The sequence below is a fragment of the Xenopus laevis genome, chromosome 1S (assembly GCF_017654675.1).
Source record: "Xenopus laevis strain J_2021 chromosome 1S, Xenopus_laevis_v10.1, whole genome shotgun sequence".
NCBI lineage: Eukaryota > Metazoa > Chordata > Amphibia > Anura > Pipidae > Xenopus > Xenopus laevis.
Genome location: NC_054372.1, coordinates 189737812 through 189754108, shown reverse-complemented (window position 1 = coordinate 189754108; position 16297 = coordinate 189737812). Strand labels below are relative to the sequence as shown.

The following is a 16297-nucleotide window of genomic DNA, read 5'->3' as shown; positions in this document are numbered from 1 at the left end:
TTGAACCAGCACACAGGCACTGGATGTCTCGCTGTGTGCACCAGCTACAAACTGTCATATATATATATATATATATTGTTGTTAGGAGGTAGTAACTGCTTAGGTGCATGTAAAGTACTATCTTTTCTCTACATCAGCCATGGGAAACTATTTCCGAAGAAATGACTCTGACGACCGACACGTTAAACCAATCTCTCCCACCCCCTGCATCCCCGGATTCTCGGGCCACTGCTCTGGAACTATCTGAGGAGCTGAACAGGAGGCTGCAGATTAGCTCAGATTCGAATGGGGAACAATTCAGCTCTATCATTGTAAGTAAATATACGTGAATACCGCTAGTAATGATGGAATGTAAAAGTAGAATCATTCACTTTGTTGTTTATTCAGGGGGTGTCCTGCTGGGTACCACCTCCGGTAACAGTATCTGTTACATTATGCATTGGTATTTAGCCATTTATTTTTCAATAAATCATTTCTAGAGCAGTTTCTATGTAAGCGTGGGATAGCTGTGGGGGAAGCAAACTTGTAGGCTTAGTCGAGTCTGAGACACATTGCACAAGAACAAATGATTTCATAATATAACACTGCCCACGCTGAAGGTTTTATGCACATACAGTCATACTAAAGAGGCAGCACTTGTGTGGGGGCATGACCGCGAGGGGGTAATGGGGTGTGGCTAGATGCCCCCCAAATATTTCTGGTTGCAGTTTTCAGTGCTATAGTACAGGTATAGGACCTGTTATCCCGAAACCCATTATTCAGAAAGCTCAGATGGAAAGGCCGCCATTATAATAGTGTAATAATAGTACCTTGATCCCAACTAAGAAATAATTAATCCCAATTGGATTAAAAAAAATTATTAATTAATGTTTCAAAGATTTTTTTAGCATTCTTAAAGGGATACTGTCATGGGAAAAAATGTTCGATTTCAAAAAGCATCAGTTAATAGTGCTGCTCCAGCAGAATTCTGCACTGAGATCCATTTTTCAAAAGAGCAAACAGATTTTTTTATATTCAATTTTGAAATCTGACATGGGGCTAGACATATTGTCACTTTCCCAGGTGCCCCCAGTCATGTGACTTGTGCTCTGATAAACTTCAGTCACTCTTTACTGCTGTACTGCAAGTTGGAGTGATATCACCCCCCTCCCGTTCCCCCCAGCAGCCTAACAACTAGGGATGCACCGAATCCAGGATTCGGTTCAGGATTCAGCATTTTTCAGCAGGATTCGCATCCGAATCCTAATTTGCATATGCAAATTTGGGGTGTGGAGTGAAATCGCTTTTTGTCAGGAAATAAGAAAGTAAAATATTTTTGACCTTCCCACTCAAATCTGCATATGCAAATTAAGATTCAGATTTTTTTGGTTTCGCAAAGGTTCGGCCGAATCAAAATAGTGGATTCGGTGCATCCTACTAACAACAGAACACTGGGAAGGTAACCAGATAGTAGCTGCCTTACGCAAGATAACAGCTGCCTGGTAGATCTAAGAACAGCACTTAATTGTAAAATCCAGGTCCCACTGCGACACATTCAGTTACATTGAGTAGGAGAAACAACAGCCTGCCAGAAAGCAGTTCCATCCTAAAGTGCTGGCTCTTTCTGAAAGCACATGACCAGGCAAAATGACCTGAGATGCACCTACACACCAATATTACAACTAAATAAATACACTTGCTGGTTCAGGAATGACATTTTATACTGTAGAGTGAATTATTTGCAGTGTAAACAGTGTAATTTAGAAATAAAAACTACATCATAAAAATCATGACAGAATCCCTTTAATGTATGAAGATCCAAATTATGGAAAGATCCCTTATCCGGAAAAAACCCAGGTCCCAAGCATTCTGGATAACAGTTCGCATACCTGTACTTATTTACCAATTATTATCAATACTTCACAATATAGGATGTTCGCCCTATGCATTTTGTGAAAAGCGTTTGTGTGAGTTATCAGTTGTGAAGTGGGCGGGACTAGAACCAAACCTGGAGTACATTATAATAAGACTGGGGATGCACAGGATCCATAATTGGCTCAATACCAAAAACTACACCAGATATTTGACTAAAGTGCACTTGTACCTGTTTGATTATTCTGTTTTGCGGACTCGTGGGTCCTTTCCCTGACGGGTGCTGCTACTGATGATATTAACTGTACTTAATCGCATATACCTTCAATATGCATGTCAGTGCATATTGAAAGTTAATTAAAAAAAAAGTGGGCTCCGCACTTAAGTACTGTTAATATTGTTAGTAGCAGCACCTGTCAGGGAAAGGACCCACGAGTCCGTAAAACAGAATAATCAAACAGGTACAAGTGCACTGGATCTACTGCCATTACTTTCGAGCAGTGGTCAGCTTAATGTATATCACTTTAAAATCGGGCTCCGTGATGGTGTTGTACTCTAATTAGAAAAAAATCCACAATAGTGAAGAAATAAGGTAAGTAATCGCATTGACGGATGGTGTCGCATCGTTAATCCGACGCAACGCGACTGTCTAATGCAGGGTCGCGTCAGATCAACGCTGCGACACCATTCGACATTTCCATCTCTTACCTTATTTCTATTGCATCCGACATGATGCCTGCGTTTTGGCGCACAAATCGCCCGTGGAGCCCACCCTAAAACCAGTAGTAGAGCAATTAGGATACAATTAGCCTAAATGTGCTGTCAATTAATTGAACAATTCATTATACATACATAGTAATATTATAAATATTGTTAAAAACTATTTTACTGTAAGATAAATACGTAAAAGAATGAATATGTAAATGGGGAAATTTAAAATTATATTAAAGCTATTAACTTCAATTCATATCTGATAAATGAACATTGTAGATCGATTTCGATATTTATCGTATTTATTTTATGGTAAAATTGTTTGTGAACAAAAATGCAAATCCCGAACATAATCCAAGTGCATCACTAGTACAGATTTCCAAGCGGGTTTATGTATTTATGATACACAAAAGCTATGAATATCTTGTAAATGATATTCTTAAAAACGGAGAGTTATAAACGGTGAGTTCTGATGTCATTCATGTCACATGACTCGCTGAAATTTGTGTATTATAATAAATAAAGTACCCTCAGTTGCAAAATATGAGGATATTAGCAGTTACCTCTGTGTTCCATGACCTGTATAAAAACATGATATATATTATATGGTCATGAAACTCCTCGGTAACTGATAATATCCTTATATTTTATAAGAGGGGGTACTTTATTCACTATGTAACTAAGCACTTGCATCCAGCCTAGAAATATAAAGTTATTGGCAAGCGTAGGCTACAATTGTGAAGCCGCAATCGATACTAACAATAGACACACAATCTTTTCTTCACTGCAGCAAACAGCTTGGGAGAGGCAAAAGGTAAATACTTCCTACCTCACATGTGTGATTATATATATATATAGACTAACAATTGTGTCAAGTGAAAGGTTATACAACTTTTGTGTTGGTGTTGGGAAAAATTGGAGCCGTTACAACAAATTCACAGTGAAAATCATTTGTTTCCAGCAGAGAGAACCGTCCACGAGATTAAGGTCTTGCAGTGTGACAGATGGTGTCCCCGAGCAGGCTCATTTATCACTGGTAAATCAGATTTCCTTACTCTTTCATTGTCTCCTCTTGCCCTTTTCCTGCGAGAGACAAAATAAATGTAAATGATTAATCATCGGCCTTTCTTAATACTGAAATTCGGCAAAAATCGAATTGTATGATAACTCGGTTACCGTTTATCTTTAAATGATGTGCTGAATAACAACTGGGAAATGCACTGTGACTAACACATTTGCCTCAGGTCTAGTAACCCATAGCAACCAAGCTTGCTACTTGCTGATTGGTTCTTATGGGTTAGGTAAGCCGGGATACATGGTTATTTAATTGCTTTGCTTTTACATACAATGTTTTCACGGGACTGATGTGTATCTTAAAGCTGCTTTTTTGGCTTTTCCTTCTGATTTAATGGTGATTGCTCTTCTGATCTCGTTTCTGCACTCATTGCTGTTCTGATTTGTGTGTATAATCCGCCTGTCCTTTGGATATGTGCCTGCAAATTTATTTTACAGACATTTAGGCAGGTTTTAACTTTGTTAAAGCGATGCCCGGTTATCATCTGGTGGAGTTTTATCCCTCCTCTAGTTATAGTGACAATTATGTAGCCCCGTGTCTAAGAGATACTCGCTTCAGGAAAAAAAAACATCCTAAAATTCTTCATAACATTTTTTGTTTAACATGCATATGGCAGACACCAGGGGTGATATACTGAGCCCCTTAGTGTTCTTTTAAAAAGCACTTGCATAAATAGGCTGCAGCTGAGCTTGCACCTAACGTCTGATAAAAAGAGTGCCAGTACTCCCCAACTTACATGTGTGAATGATGCACAAGTAATGGGGTGGCAGGCGGGAGGCCTATGGGCCTGACTCCTCCTCCTGCTCATGAGTACAGCACTGCTAGATACAGGTAATGCTGTATTCATGGAGAGATCGCTGGTTTCTGCACTCTGTTTAGGAGCAATGAGACCCATGGCAGTTTTTTTTTACCTGTGGGGCAGGGCGCAAAGTGCTAAAGGCATGGCCTATTTTGCCCATTTTGTACCCTGCCTGTAGTAAATGACCCCTACTGACTGTCAGCCCGGCCTCCATTGACAAAGTTGGCAGCCTGCTTGCCTGTGTTTAGGCCCACAATGTTCCTCTACCACCCGGCTTCTTCAGATATTATTCAGGAAGACCAAACAAGCTGATATGAACGTGTCTGTGCAATGCAGTTTTAGTTGTTTATAGCAATTAAAGAAAAAAGTGCAAAAAGCCAGTTTTAGCTCTTCCAAAATGTAATAAATGCAAAAACAATTATGAACATACATAGTAACATACATAGTAAGTTAGGTTGAAACAAGACACATGTTCAACCTCTTAAGCCTATATATAACCTGCCTAACTGCCAGTTGATCCAGAGGAAGCCAAAAAAAAAAACATCTGAAGCCTCTCCAATTTGTCTCAGAGGGGGAAAAATTCCTTTCTGACTCCAAAATGGCAATGGGACCAGTCCCTGGATCAACTTGTACTATGAGCTATCTCCCATATCCCTGTATTCCCTCACTTGCTAAACACCATCCAACCCCTTCTTATACCTATCTAATGTATCAGCCTGTACCACTGATTCAGGGAGACAATTCCACATCTTCACAGCTCTCACTGTAACAAACCCCTTCCCAATATTTAGCTGGAACCTCTTCTCTTCTAATCGGAATAAAAGAGTTTCCGCCTAAATATTCGAACAAAAAAAATTTATATATGAAGAGGGGAAAAATACTCACAGTTCACCCCAGTCTATAGGTGGCCATAGACGTAACAATTAAGATCTTTCTTGACAAAGATCGAGGAGCCGACCGATATCCAAGTCCTCTGCCGATATCGACCGTCTCTTTTCCCACCATACACGCACCGAATATCGTACGAAAATTAATTTTGTACAATATTATCTGTACGTCTATGGCCACCTTATGGGTGCATATATACAGGAACAACACAAAGTTTGTGAGTTTTTTTATAAAAATAATAAACCAAAAAGTGGTTAAAAATGTAAATACATTTATTAGGACAATACATGTGAAGGCCTAACGCGTTTCATGCCTGTTGGGGCATTTACTCATTATTTTTTTAAAAAACTCACAAACCTTGTTGTTGTTCCTATAGTTATTTATACCCCGACAGGACTAATAGTGGGACAGATCATACTCATGAATAAACCCAACAGTACCAAATATAGAACATTTTATGCAGAAGATATTACATCATTGTGTATTTCTGAACATATATATAGCATTAATAGTCTTATCTAAAACATATTTAGGGAGAATTATATGGGTGGATTCTTGTGGGCAGTCCTATATATTCCAACAAACGTTGAAGGCCAAACAAGTTGATTTTTTGTTACCCAAAGATATTGATGGACATCTCTTAGGTGCCCATATATATAACATATCACAACGGTGTAGTACTTGAGTCCATTTTCACAGCACGTCTCTTTGCTTCTGATTTCTCCAGCTCATCTTATTTTCTGCCAATATCTACAGTCCTTTCTTCTTGGGAAGAATCCTCGCTTCACTGTAGATCTGTACGTGTGTCCTTGTGTTTGTGTCTGAGTCTTCTCTCATGCTAATAATGTTCTTTCAACTGGTGGTTGACGATTACCGGCTCTTTCGAATCACATCTTCATGTTCGTCACTAACGAATCAAATTCCACCTGCAGTACAATTATAAAAAAATAAAACTGACTCAACCCTTTCATATTTATTCATTTTATCACAACAAAACATGTTTAATGGTCACATTATCATTTAACAGCCGAGCACCTCAACTGGAAGAGCTCGTTCATCAACTGTCACAGGTGGTGAGGATTCTACGGTAATGTTCTCTCCTATCTTCTCAGTGGCTCCTTGGGCCAAACATTCATTTTAAACTGTCTGAGTCATCTTCCTATGGATCCATAGTTAATCCAATATGTAAAGATATAACTAAAATATTGTAGTGTTTTTTTTGTGGTTCATAATTAAGAGATGTTTGCAGTGAAAGAATGTGATCTCTACTGTAGAACTTGGTTTCCATGAGATGCAGCTTAGATATATCCACTAGAATTTGCCCCGACAGGGTTCATCATTCAGCATTTCAAATATTTAACTGCATAACCCATATGGTCGACATACATGTGAAGAAGAGAAGCACTCTTGCCGGTGTACATACAGAGACTTAAAGGAGAACTAAACCCTAAAAATGAATGTTGCTAAAAATGCCATATTTTATATAGTGAACTTATTGCACCAGCCTAAAGTTTCAGCTTGTCAATAGCAGCAATGATCCAGGACTTCAAACTTGTCACAGGGGGTCACCATCTTGGAAAGTGTCTGTGACACTCACATGCTCAGTGGGCTCTGATTGGCTGTTGAGAAGCTAAGCTTAGGGCTCGTCACTAATTATCCAGCAGAAAATGAGCTTCCCCTGTAATATAAGCTGATGCTACAGGTTTGCTGATTATTAAATTCTGATGCTAATTGCACTGGTTTCTGTGCTGCCATGTAGTAATTATCTGTATTAATTACTAATCAGCCTTATATTGTGACATTTCTATTCTATGTGTACTGTATATTGTGAGTGGGTCCCTAAGCTCAGTAAGTGACAGCAGCACATAGCATGTGCAGTGAATCAGCAGAAAAGAAGATGGGGAGCTACTGGGGCATCTTTGGAGACACAGATCTTTACTGCTAAAGGGCTGTGGTTGCCTTGGGCTGGTACAGAAGCACAAAACATCATGTACAACATTTCTACGTAATTCTTTAGTTAAGCTTTAGTTCTCCTTTAATTGTACCAGTACACTGGCAAGAGTACACCTGTTCTTTACATATGTGTTTCCTACAGCCAGTAGCACCCTGTGGCTGCTGAGAATTACTACCAGCCAGGAAAAATTGGTGCAATTCTATACAGAAATGTAAGTATATTGAATGATTAGCCCATATGGGCAGACACATGAGCTTCAGTGTTGGACATTCTGTTTTGAGCATCTAAAACCTTCATAAAGATTGCAATGTTAATCAAAAGCTACCCAAATAACTAATCACATTTTCTATTAGACTATGATTAGGGGTCTTATTACTGGAAACTCCAACCCCCATGCCCCATATTTATGTTTATCTTTTTAACATTGTGAAGTAATAGCACGTGTCTGGTTATTTTCCCTAGAATAATGAAGTCTTAATGCAGGTAGTAAATGAATCATCGATTCTTTTCATGTATGACTACACCACCCGCTCCACCACAAATCTCTTCTGCAGAGTACAGAAAAGAGATTGGAGCCTAATTTAGGTTTTTAATTAACACTTCAGAGAGTTCTTTAGTAAAATTGGAATACCAAGTGGTTCTGTAGGTGAATGTGAAATGCCATCATCTCCTCTTCATGCACCTCTCTCTCTGCATTTTCAATATTCACATTATCACATTGCACTGAAACCTGTGCTTTTCCTAGGAAAAGGTACAATGATTTTCTAGATAATGAACAATACAAGATGAGAGTGCAGCGGTCCTTCCATATTGCTTTTCTTGCATGATGTAATCTCCTAACCATAGAACATCTCCATGCATCTCCAATGTACGGGAATGCCCCAACTAAGGCATTGAATATCACCGCTCACACTTCTGTATGTGCTTATAGTTGTAATTACGTATTTTAGTCTAGTCCCTTGGACTCAGATGGTTTTACCTGTAGGAAGAATACAAGAGACGAGAGAAATAAGAGATACCTTTTACAGTATAGAACCTGTTATTCAGAATGCTCAGTTTTCCAGATAACTTTCGGTAATTTCTTTCTTCATACCTTAAGGGGCCGATTCACTAAGGGTCGAATATCGAGGGTTAATTAACCCTCGATATTCGACTAGGAATTAAAATCCTTCGACTTTGAATATCGAAGTCGAAGGATTTAGCGCAGACAGTTCGATCGAACGATCGAAGGATAATTCCTTTGATCGAACGATTAAATCCTTCAAATCGAACGATTCGAAGGATTTAAATCCAACGATCGAAGGAATATCCTTCGATCAAAAAAAGTTAGCCAAGCCTATGGGGACCTTCCCCATAGGCTAACATTGACTTCGGTAGCTTTTAGATGGCGAACTAGGGGGGTTGAAGTTTTTTTTAAAGAGACAGTACTTCGACTATCGAATGGTCGAATAGTCGAACGATTTTTACTTTGAATCCTTCGATTCGAAGTCGTAGTCTAAGGTCAAATTAGCCCATTCGATGGTCGAAGTAGCCCAAAAAAAACTTCGAAATTCGAAGTTTTTTAACTTCGAATCCTTCACTCGAAGTTAGTGAATCGGCCCCTAAGTCTACTAGAAAATCATATAAACATTAAAAAAAAACAATAGGCTGGTTTTGCTTCCAATAAGAATTAATTATATCTTAGTTGGGATCAAGTACAAGTTACTGTTTTATTATTACACAGAAAATTATTTGATTATAATGTATTATTTCATTATAATGGAGTCTATGGGAGGCAGCCTTCAGAGCTTTCTGGATAATAGGTTTCCGGATCCCATTGCTGTATTTATTTTCCCATTATTTTATAGTGCATATTTGTGTTCAGTTGGACATTGGAAGATACTAGCCAAATCGCCAACTAGACAATGGTCCAGTCTTTCTGCAAAGATTTAAATTTCACCAGAACATTGACCCTTGTAATTAGTAGGTATAGTTTATGTAAAGGCCATAAACCACTTGACTTGGGGAAGCCTTTGAGCTTCTGCTTGTTCTGCTTATATGTAAGAATGGTTATTCATTTTCACAGCTTTTGTTTTTGGCTTTTTGTTTTTAATTGTTCCTTTCATTAACATGCCAACAAATGGCTACCTGAGTGCACCGTGAGATGCTTATAGTAAAGATTGTAAATTTAATGGCATATAGCTCATGCCACCATGTATGATACCCTTTTAAAAGATATAATGGGTGAAGCAGCATTGCTACTAGAAGTGGGACTTTTTCCAGAAAGCTCAGAATTATGGGAAGATCATCTGCCAATCAAATAATTCACTCATTTTAAAATGTTTTTCTTTGTAATAAATCAGAATCTTGTATTTTATCCCGATTAAGACTTGGGGGCAGATTTATCAAAGGTCCAATGTTAAGAGTTTTTTTTTTTTTTTTTTTTACTTGAATGGCCTCGAAATTTGAATAGTATCTTATTTAAGAAAAAATGTGAACATCTAAAACAAGAACAAATATTATCCACCTGAAAACTCGAATTGAGTTTTTTTTCTCTGAAAAAAATTCAAATGTCAGAAAGGCTATTAACATCTGGGTCATTGGACCATTGTCATTGACTTCTACGTGAATTCAGCAGTTTTTATGTGGAGTACTCGAATTAGAGTTGTCCCCAGGGTCACGGTATGATAAATCTTGAATTATTCCCAACTCAAATTTGTGAGTTTTGACCAAAAGTCCAAAATCGTAAATTCGAATTTACAATGCCAACCTTAAATCTGCCCATAAATGATTCCTTGTTGGAGGCAAAACCATCCTATTGGGTTTAGTTAATGTTTAAATTATTTTTTAGCAGACTTAAGGTATGAAGATCCCCAAGTCCCGAGCATCCTGGAATACAAGTCCCATACCTGTACCAGCTATTCTTTTCAGCTTAAAGAACAAAATAAAACAGAAATTGCTGGATATTCCCTGAGAGGGTATGTGTGACTCGTAATTTTTTAAAAGGGACATGTCACCCAAAAAAATTATTCAAAATCCTATTTTATCACACTAGTCAAGCAAAATGAAATTTAATTAAACTGTATAAATTATTTGAATCTTGTTTCCATCAGTCTGGGAATTCATAATTATAACAAGCAGGCAGGAGCCATTTTGTGGACACTGTTATTAAGACAAGCCTTGTATCATCTCAGAATCTTGTTTGTGCACCAGAATGGGGGACCTGATGTCCATCCCCATGTCCTGGCTACACAATTAAATGGTGAAGAGAACGGGGGAATGTGGAGAGAGCAGTGACATGTAGGAAGTGCTGAATGGAAAGTGAAAGTAGTGGAGGGGGAGACAATATTTGATTGACAGCTGAAATATTTAAATGAGCTTACAACAGCTATGAATGGTTTAATAAAAAATAGCAATTGGATTTCATGTTTAATTTGAAAAGGACTTTTATTATACAGCTTTTTGTGTCTCAGTGACACTTTAATAAGATTAAAAGATTAGCTTCAAAAATGAGAGTAATATTGGCTTGTAATTAGTCCAAAGAGTCTTGTCTTCATGTTGGCAGGCTAATATGTAGGGCTTACTGTATGTGTAGTTGTCCTATACTGTGAAATCCATTAGGGGGGCTATGCAATTAAGTTGTTTTTCTTCATTTCAACTGTAGGTGTATTTGTGCTCTTGGCCCCTTTTGCTGTACCTGATATTTGAAATTCCGGTGATTAATCGGACATTGTAATAGGATCTAATAGCTGTAGAGAATGTGTAGAGAAAGCTGTTCTAGTTATGGAGTGCAGTGCGTTGTGTATGTCGAGAAGGAATATCAGGAGGGGTGAGTGGGTGAAACCAGCATCTACTATGGGATTTGTATTTGTCTCTAATGTCTACCTGCCAAATCTAAAAGCTGTTTCATCCAGATTTATAAATCATCGGGGACTTTATTTAATGGTTCATTGATATTTTCGGTTAATCTCCAATTGTAGGTTTGTGGTTTTCTAGTAAAGAGCATATTGGGTTTTGCTTTTGGTAGGAGAGAATGCCCCTGAAGGATGCTGCTGATAAATTAAACATGGAGCTACTAGAATGGGACCATATTTTACTAATACGTAGGGGGAAGACGGCAATGAAAGCCTGGACTATGAAATTATGGGCATTTTGTCATTCCATTTTCTTTAAAGGAGAAGGAAAGGCTAAGACTAAGTAAGCTTCATCAGAAAGGTCTATATAAATACACCAGTAAACCCTCAAAGTACCGGTAATGCTGCTCTGAGTCCTCTGTCAAAAGAAACATAATATTTCTTTCCTTCTATTGTGTACTCATGGACTTCTGTATCAGACTTCCTGTTTTCAACAGGGCTAGGGCTTGAGCATGCTCAGTTTGTTCCTCTCCCTGCTGTAATTGGAGCCCAGAGCTATGAGTGAGCAGGGAGAGTCTCAGGCAGGAAGGGATGTCACACCAAGCAAATATGGCAGCTGCTATCCTAAACAAACAGAGAGAGCTTCTAGAGCTGTTTACTCAGGTATGGTAAAGCATTCTGCAGAATAAATATAGTCTTATAGCATACACTTTTGTGGCTAATCTATTGGCAATAAACTGCTTCAGTAGCTTTTCTTCTCCTTTAATCTTCAGTTTCAGTAATGTGATATCTTAGACAATGAAGTGTTTATAAATATGAACTATATGGCGGATTGGGGTAGAATAAAAGTCAGAGTAGTGAATAAGATTAGGGTCATGGACAGTATGATAGTGACTCTTAATAGAAAATATTCTGTTGGATTGATTCATTTTATTGTTCAATATATGATCTGGTTTATGTGTAAAAACAATTCACAGTGTCTTTGGTTTTTATACAAGTGTTGAGTCAGGTTGGTCCTTTCCACCTGTTATTTTATTTAATCTTTTTGTACCAGATACTTTATATCATATTTAGCCCATTGATTAATGCGGTCATTGAGTTCTTTTTTTGACTGCCGTAAATATGTGACTGAAAATGATTTCCTTATAACAACTGTTTTCTCTCTTACTCCAGCCGTAACATTATTTCTAGGATGTGCAAAGGCATAAAGGAGAAGGAAAGGCTAAAATTAAGCAAGCTTTATCAGAAAGGTCTATATAAATACACCAGTAAACCCTCAAAGTAATGCTGCTCTGAGTCCTCTGTCAAAAGCAACACCACATTTCTTTCCTTCTATTGTGTACTCATGGGCTTCTGTATCAGACTTCCTGTTTTCAGCTTAAACCTCCAGGGCTTGGGCTTGAGCATGCTCAGTTTGCTCCTCTCTCCCTCTCCCTTCACCCCCTCCCTCCTCCCCTCCCTGTTGTACTCTGAGCCTAGAGCTATGAGTAATCATGGAGAGACTCAGGCAGGAAATGATATCACACCAAGCTAATATGGCAGCTGCTATCCTAAACAAACAAAGAGCTTCTAGAGCTTTTACTCAGTTATGGTAAAACATTCTACAGAATAAGTATAACATTCTAGCTTGCACTATTGTGGCTAATCAATTGGCAATAAAATGCCTCTGTAGCTTCCCTTCTCCTTTAAGATTAACCAGGGCGTTTTCTACAACGTGTTGAAATGTTAACAATATAGTTTTGTGAATGAACTATTGTGTCTAAGGTGCAATCCCACTCGAGTTTGTGTTCATGATCACTCACTAGAGAATATAGGGCAATATCTGTCATTTTATAAATATCATGCATGTACTTAATGGCTCAATCGGTGTAAAATGTATTTGGTTATTTGGTTGACTGAGTTAAATATGACCTGTTTTATACAAAAAGTATTATTTCTACATGGTGTTGGGATTGTACATTTTCTGCATTTGAAGCTTGATGTGTTTTATAGATATTTGTGCAATGTATTAGTATGGTAATAGTTTTCTGCACACAAACAGCCGACCGTGGCCTATGTGCACACAACTCCGGGTTTGCCATCGGGATGGGAGGAGAGGAAAGACGCTAAAGGCCGTACCTATTATGTCAATCATAACAATCGCACCACAACATGGACCAGACCTATTGTGCAGGTATGAAGACCAGACACACGCCCGAAAACAGAGACCATCAGAACTTATCTTCTTTATACTTGTAATTACTACAGGGAGCTTTGGTTCTAATTTCTAGTTCACAAGCTTCCCCAGCAGTGCCCATGTTTGACTGTAAGTATCTGTAACATGGGTTTTTCTGCCCAGTTTTATCTTGAACATGGGTTGTTCAAATGTGATCCACTACCGTAGACCTAATTAATAAAAAATGATAGGCAAACCGTTAAAAAAAAAAAATTAGAAAGTGGTGCCCAAAGGTTTAGCATGTCTCAGGTTGCTGACTAGTAGACCACAGCAATATATTATTCCTCGTTAAAGAGGAAATATCGCGAAAATGAAATAGTAATATAAGCCTTCAGTATATTGAAATAAGAAACTTTCTAAATATATTCAATTAAATATTCTGCCTCCTTTCTGAAATAATCACGTTTATATTCACTATTCCTCTCTCAGCATCTGTTTCTCTTCATTCTGTCTTCATGCAGCAGTTGGGTGTCAGATGAATGATCCAAAATATCTTATAGGGGGGCTCCCTTTCCTAACAGATGTATTAGAACTCACTCAAACAACTGATTCCAGTACAAACAAAATCTAACAAAATAACTGCATTGTGCAGAAATTCTGCATGTAGAGAGACAGGATTTTAATAGAGTGAGCTCTAATACATCTTCTAGGCAAAAGGAGCCCCCCATAAGATATTTTCGATCATTCATCTGACACCCAACTCCTGGAAAAAAAAAGCTTCATCCGACTGAAATAATTCTGTACTGTTTCTGAAATAATCACGTTTATCTTCTCTGTTCCTTTCTCAGCATCTGTTTCTCCTTATTCTGTCTTCATTCAGGAGTTGGGAGTCAGATGAATGATCCAGTATATCTTATAGGGGGACTCTATTTGCCTAGAAGATGTATTAGTGTTCACTCTATTAAAATCACCAGACATCATGTCTCTCTACATGCAGGATTTGTGCAAAAGGCAGTTATTTTGTAAGATTTTGTTTGCAATGGAATCAGTTATTTGAGTGAGCTCTAATACATCTGCTAGGAAAGGCCCCCCTATAATATATATTGGATCTGACTGTCAATGATTATCTGACACCCAACTGCTACATGAAGAGAGAATGAAGAGAAACAGATGCTGAGAAAGAAAAAGGGAAAATTGATTATTTCAGAAACGGTACAGAATTTTTATTTGATTGTACTGTAATTAGAATGTTTCTTGTTTCAGTATGATGAAATTTAAATTTCATTTTCATTTTTGCAATAGTTTACCTTAAATATTTATTAAGGGATGGCCAGTGTTTAATATATTGTAAAAGGGATGGCCAGTGTTTAATATATTATAAATTGGGATTCTTACAAAGCAGCCTGGGTGGTAAACCCTGATAACATACAGACATTCATGGAGTATCTTTTGTCACTTCTGCCAAAATGGCACTGCTCCCTCAAAAATAATCAACTGCTGTAGCATTAAAGGGGTTGTTCACCTTTGAGCTAACTTTTAATATAACATAGAGAGCAATATTCTGAGACAATTTCCTATTGGTCTTCATTATTTATTATTTGTAGTTTTTTTTTTAATTGTTGCACTTTTTTATTCAGCTGCTCTCCATTATGGTATTTCAGCAGCTGTCTGGTTGTAAGGGTCCAAATTAACTTGGCAATCAGAGAGTGGTCTGAATGAGAGACTGATATATGAATAGGAGAGGACCAGAATATCAACATAAATTATAAAAAGTAACAATAAAATTGTAGCCTCACCGAGCAATAATATTCGTGTGAAAAGCTGGAAAAAGTCAGAAGATGATTCAAAAACTTAAAAAAAATAAAACCAATTGAAATGTTGCTTAGAATTGGCCATGCTGTTAAATATTAAAAGACCTCGGGACCTGGGGTTTTCTGGATAACAGATCTTTCCATAATTTGGTTCTTCATTCCTTAAGTCTACTAGAAAATCATGTAAACATAAAAAAAACCTCAATAGAATGGTTTTGTGTCCAATATTATATCTTAGTTGGGATGAAGTACAAGGTACTGTTTTATTATTACAGAGGAAAAGAGAATCATTTTAAAAAATTTGGATTATTTCATTATAATTGAGTTTGTGGGAGACAGCCATTCTGTAATTCGGAGCTTTCTGGATGAAGGGTTTCCTGATAATGGATCCCATACCTATATTGTGAACTGTATCGGTTACACGAGCCAAACCGCCAAACACCAAACTTGAGCATAGGCAACGGAAAAATGTTCTGTTAATAACATCAGGTCTGACCACATACTTTTAGTCTAAGGGCAACTATTTTCTCCTTGAGATTGGGCTTCTCTTGATTTTAATAGCTTGGGGCTGTTCTGATGGAACAGTAAGTAGCACATCTACCTGCTGAGGTGAATAGAACAAAGATATGTATTTTACAACCCTGAAAGTGTTGGAGAAACACATCCCACTTTTCTAAAGGTAACCCTTGCTCATAGTATGACTAACACATTTTTTGAAGTGCTTTCAGCAGAAGAAGGATGCTAACCTTTGTTTTGCCTCTAAACCAGCACGCCGAGGATGGGGCAGTGGGATCTACTTCAAACAGTAGTAACCATCTGAGCGAGCCTCAGATCAGACGGCCTCGTAGTCTCAGTTCACCCACAGTTACCTTATCGGCACCACTCGAGGTGAGAGCTTACCTCATCTATCTGGGATCTCTTCTGGCTTACGAGGCCTCCTCGGTGGCATTGCCTTCTCCTGCCTTCAACTTGCCGTCATCATTTTCCTCTTCCGCTTCATAGCCTGCAATATAAATACTTTCTTTCTTTTTTTATATAATTTCTTTTTTCAAAATAACTTTCTTTTTTCCGTTCTAACTCATTTTTATGTTTTTTTTTTTTTATCATTTCCAGTTTTGATTTCAAGATTTTGTGTTTGTCTTTTCCGTTTTGCAGTGGTTGATGTGGCTATTTCATATTCACATGGATAGGAAGAACTGTTTCTTGTATTTTGAACAATT

At 37.8% G+C, this 16297-nt stretch overlaps 1 protein-coding gene across 22 annotated transcripts in view; it reads left to right on the top strand.

Moving 5' to 3' along the window:
- Window positions 1–16297, top strand: part of nedd4l.S (NEDD4 like E3 ubiquitin protein ligase S homeolog) — a 255233-nt gene that overhangs the window by 192875 nt on the left and 46061 nt on the right. For 9 of the 22 annotated variants that reach the window (XM_018235293.2, XM_018235324.2, XM_018235220.2 and 6 more), the window contains 6 exons: window positions 138–311; window positions 3353–3376; window positions 3524–3598; window positions 6352–6411; window positions 13153–13284; window positions 15846–15965. In XM_018235293.2, coding sequence (XP_018090782.1) covers window positions 138–311; window positions 3353–3376; window positions 3524–3598; window positions 6352–6411; window positions 13153–13284; window positions 15846–15965 — 585 coding nt within the window. 22 annotated transcript variants of the gene reach the window in all.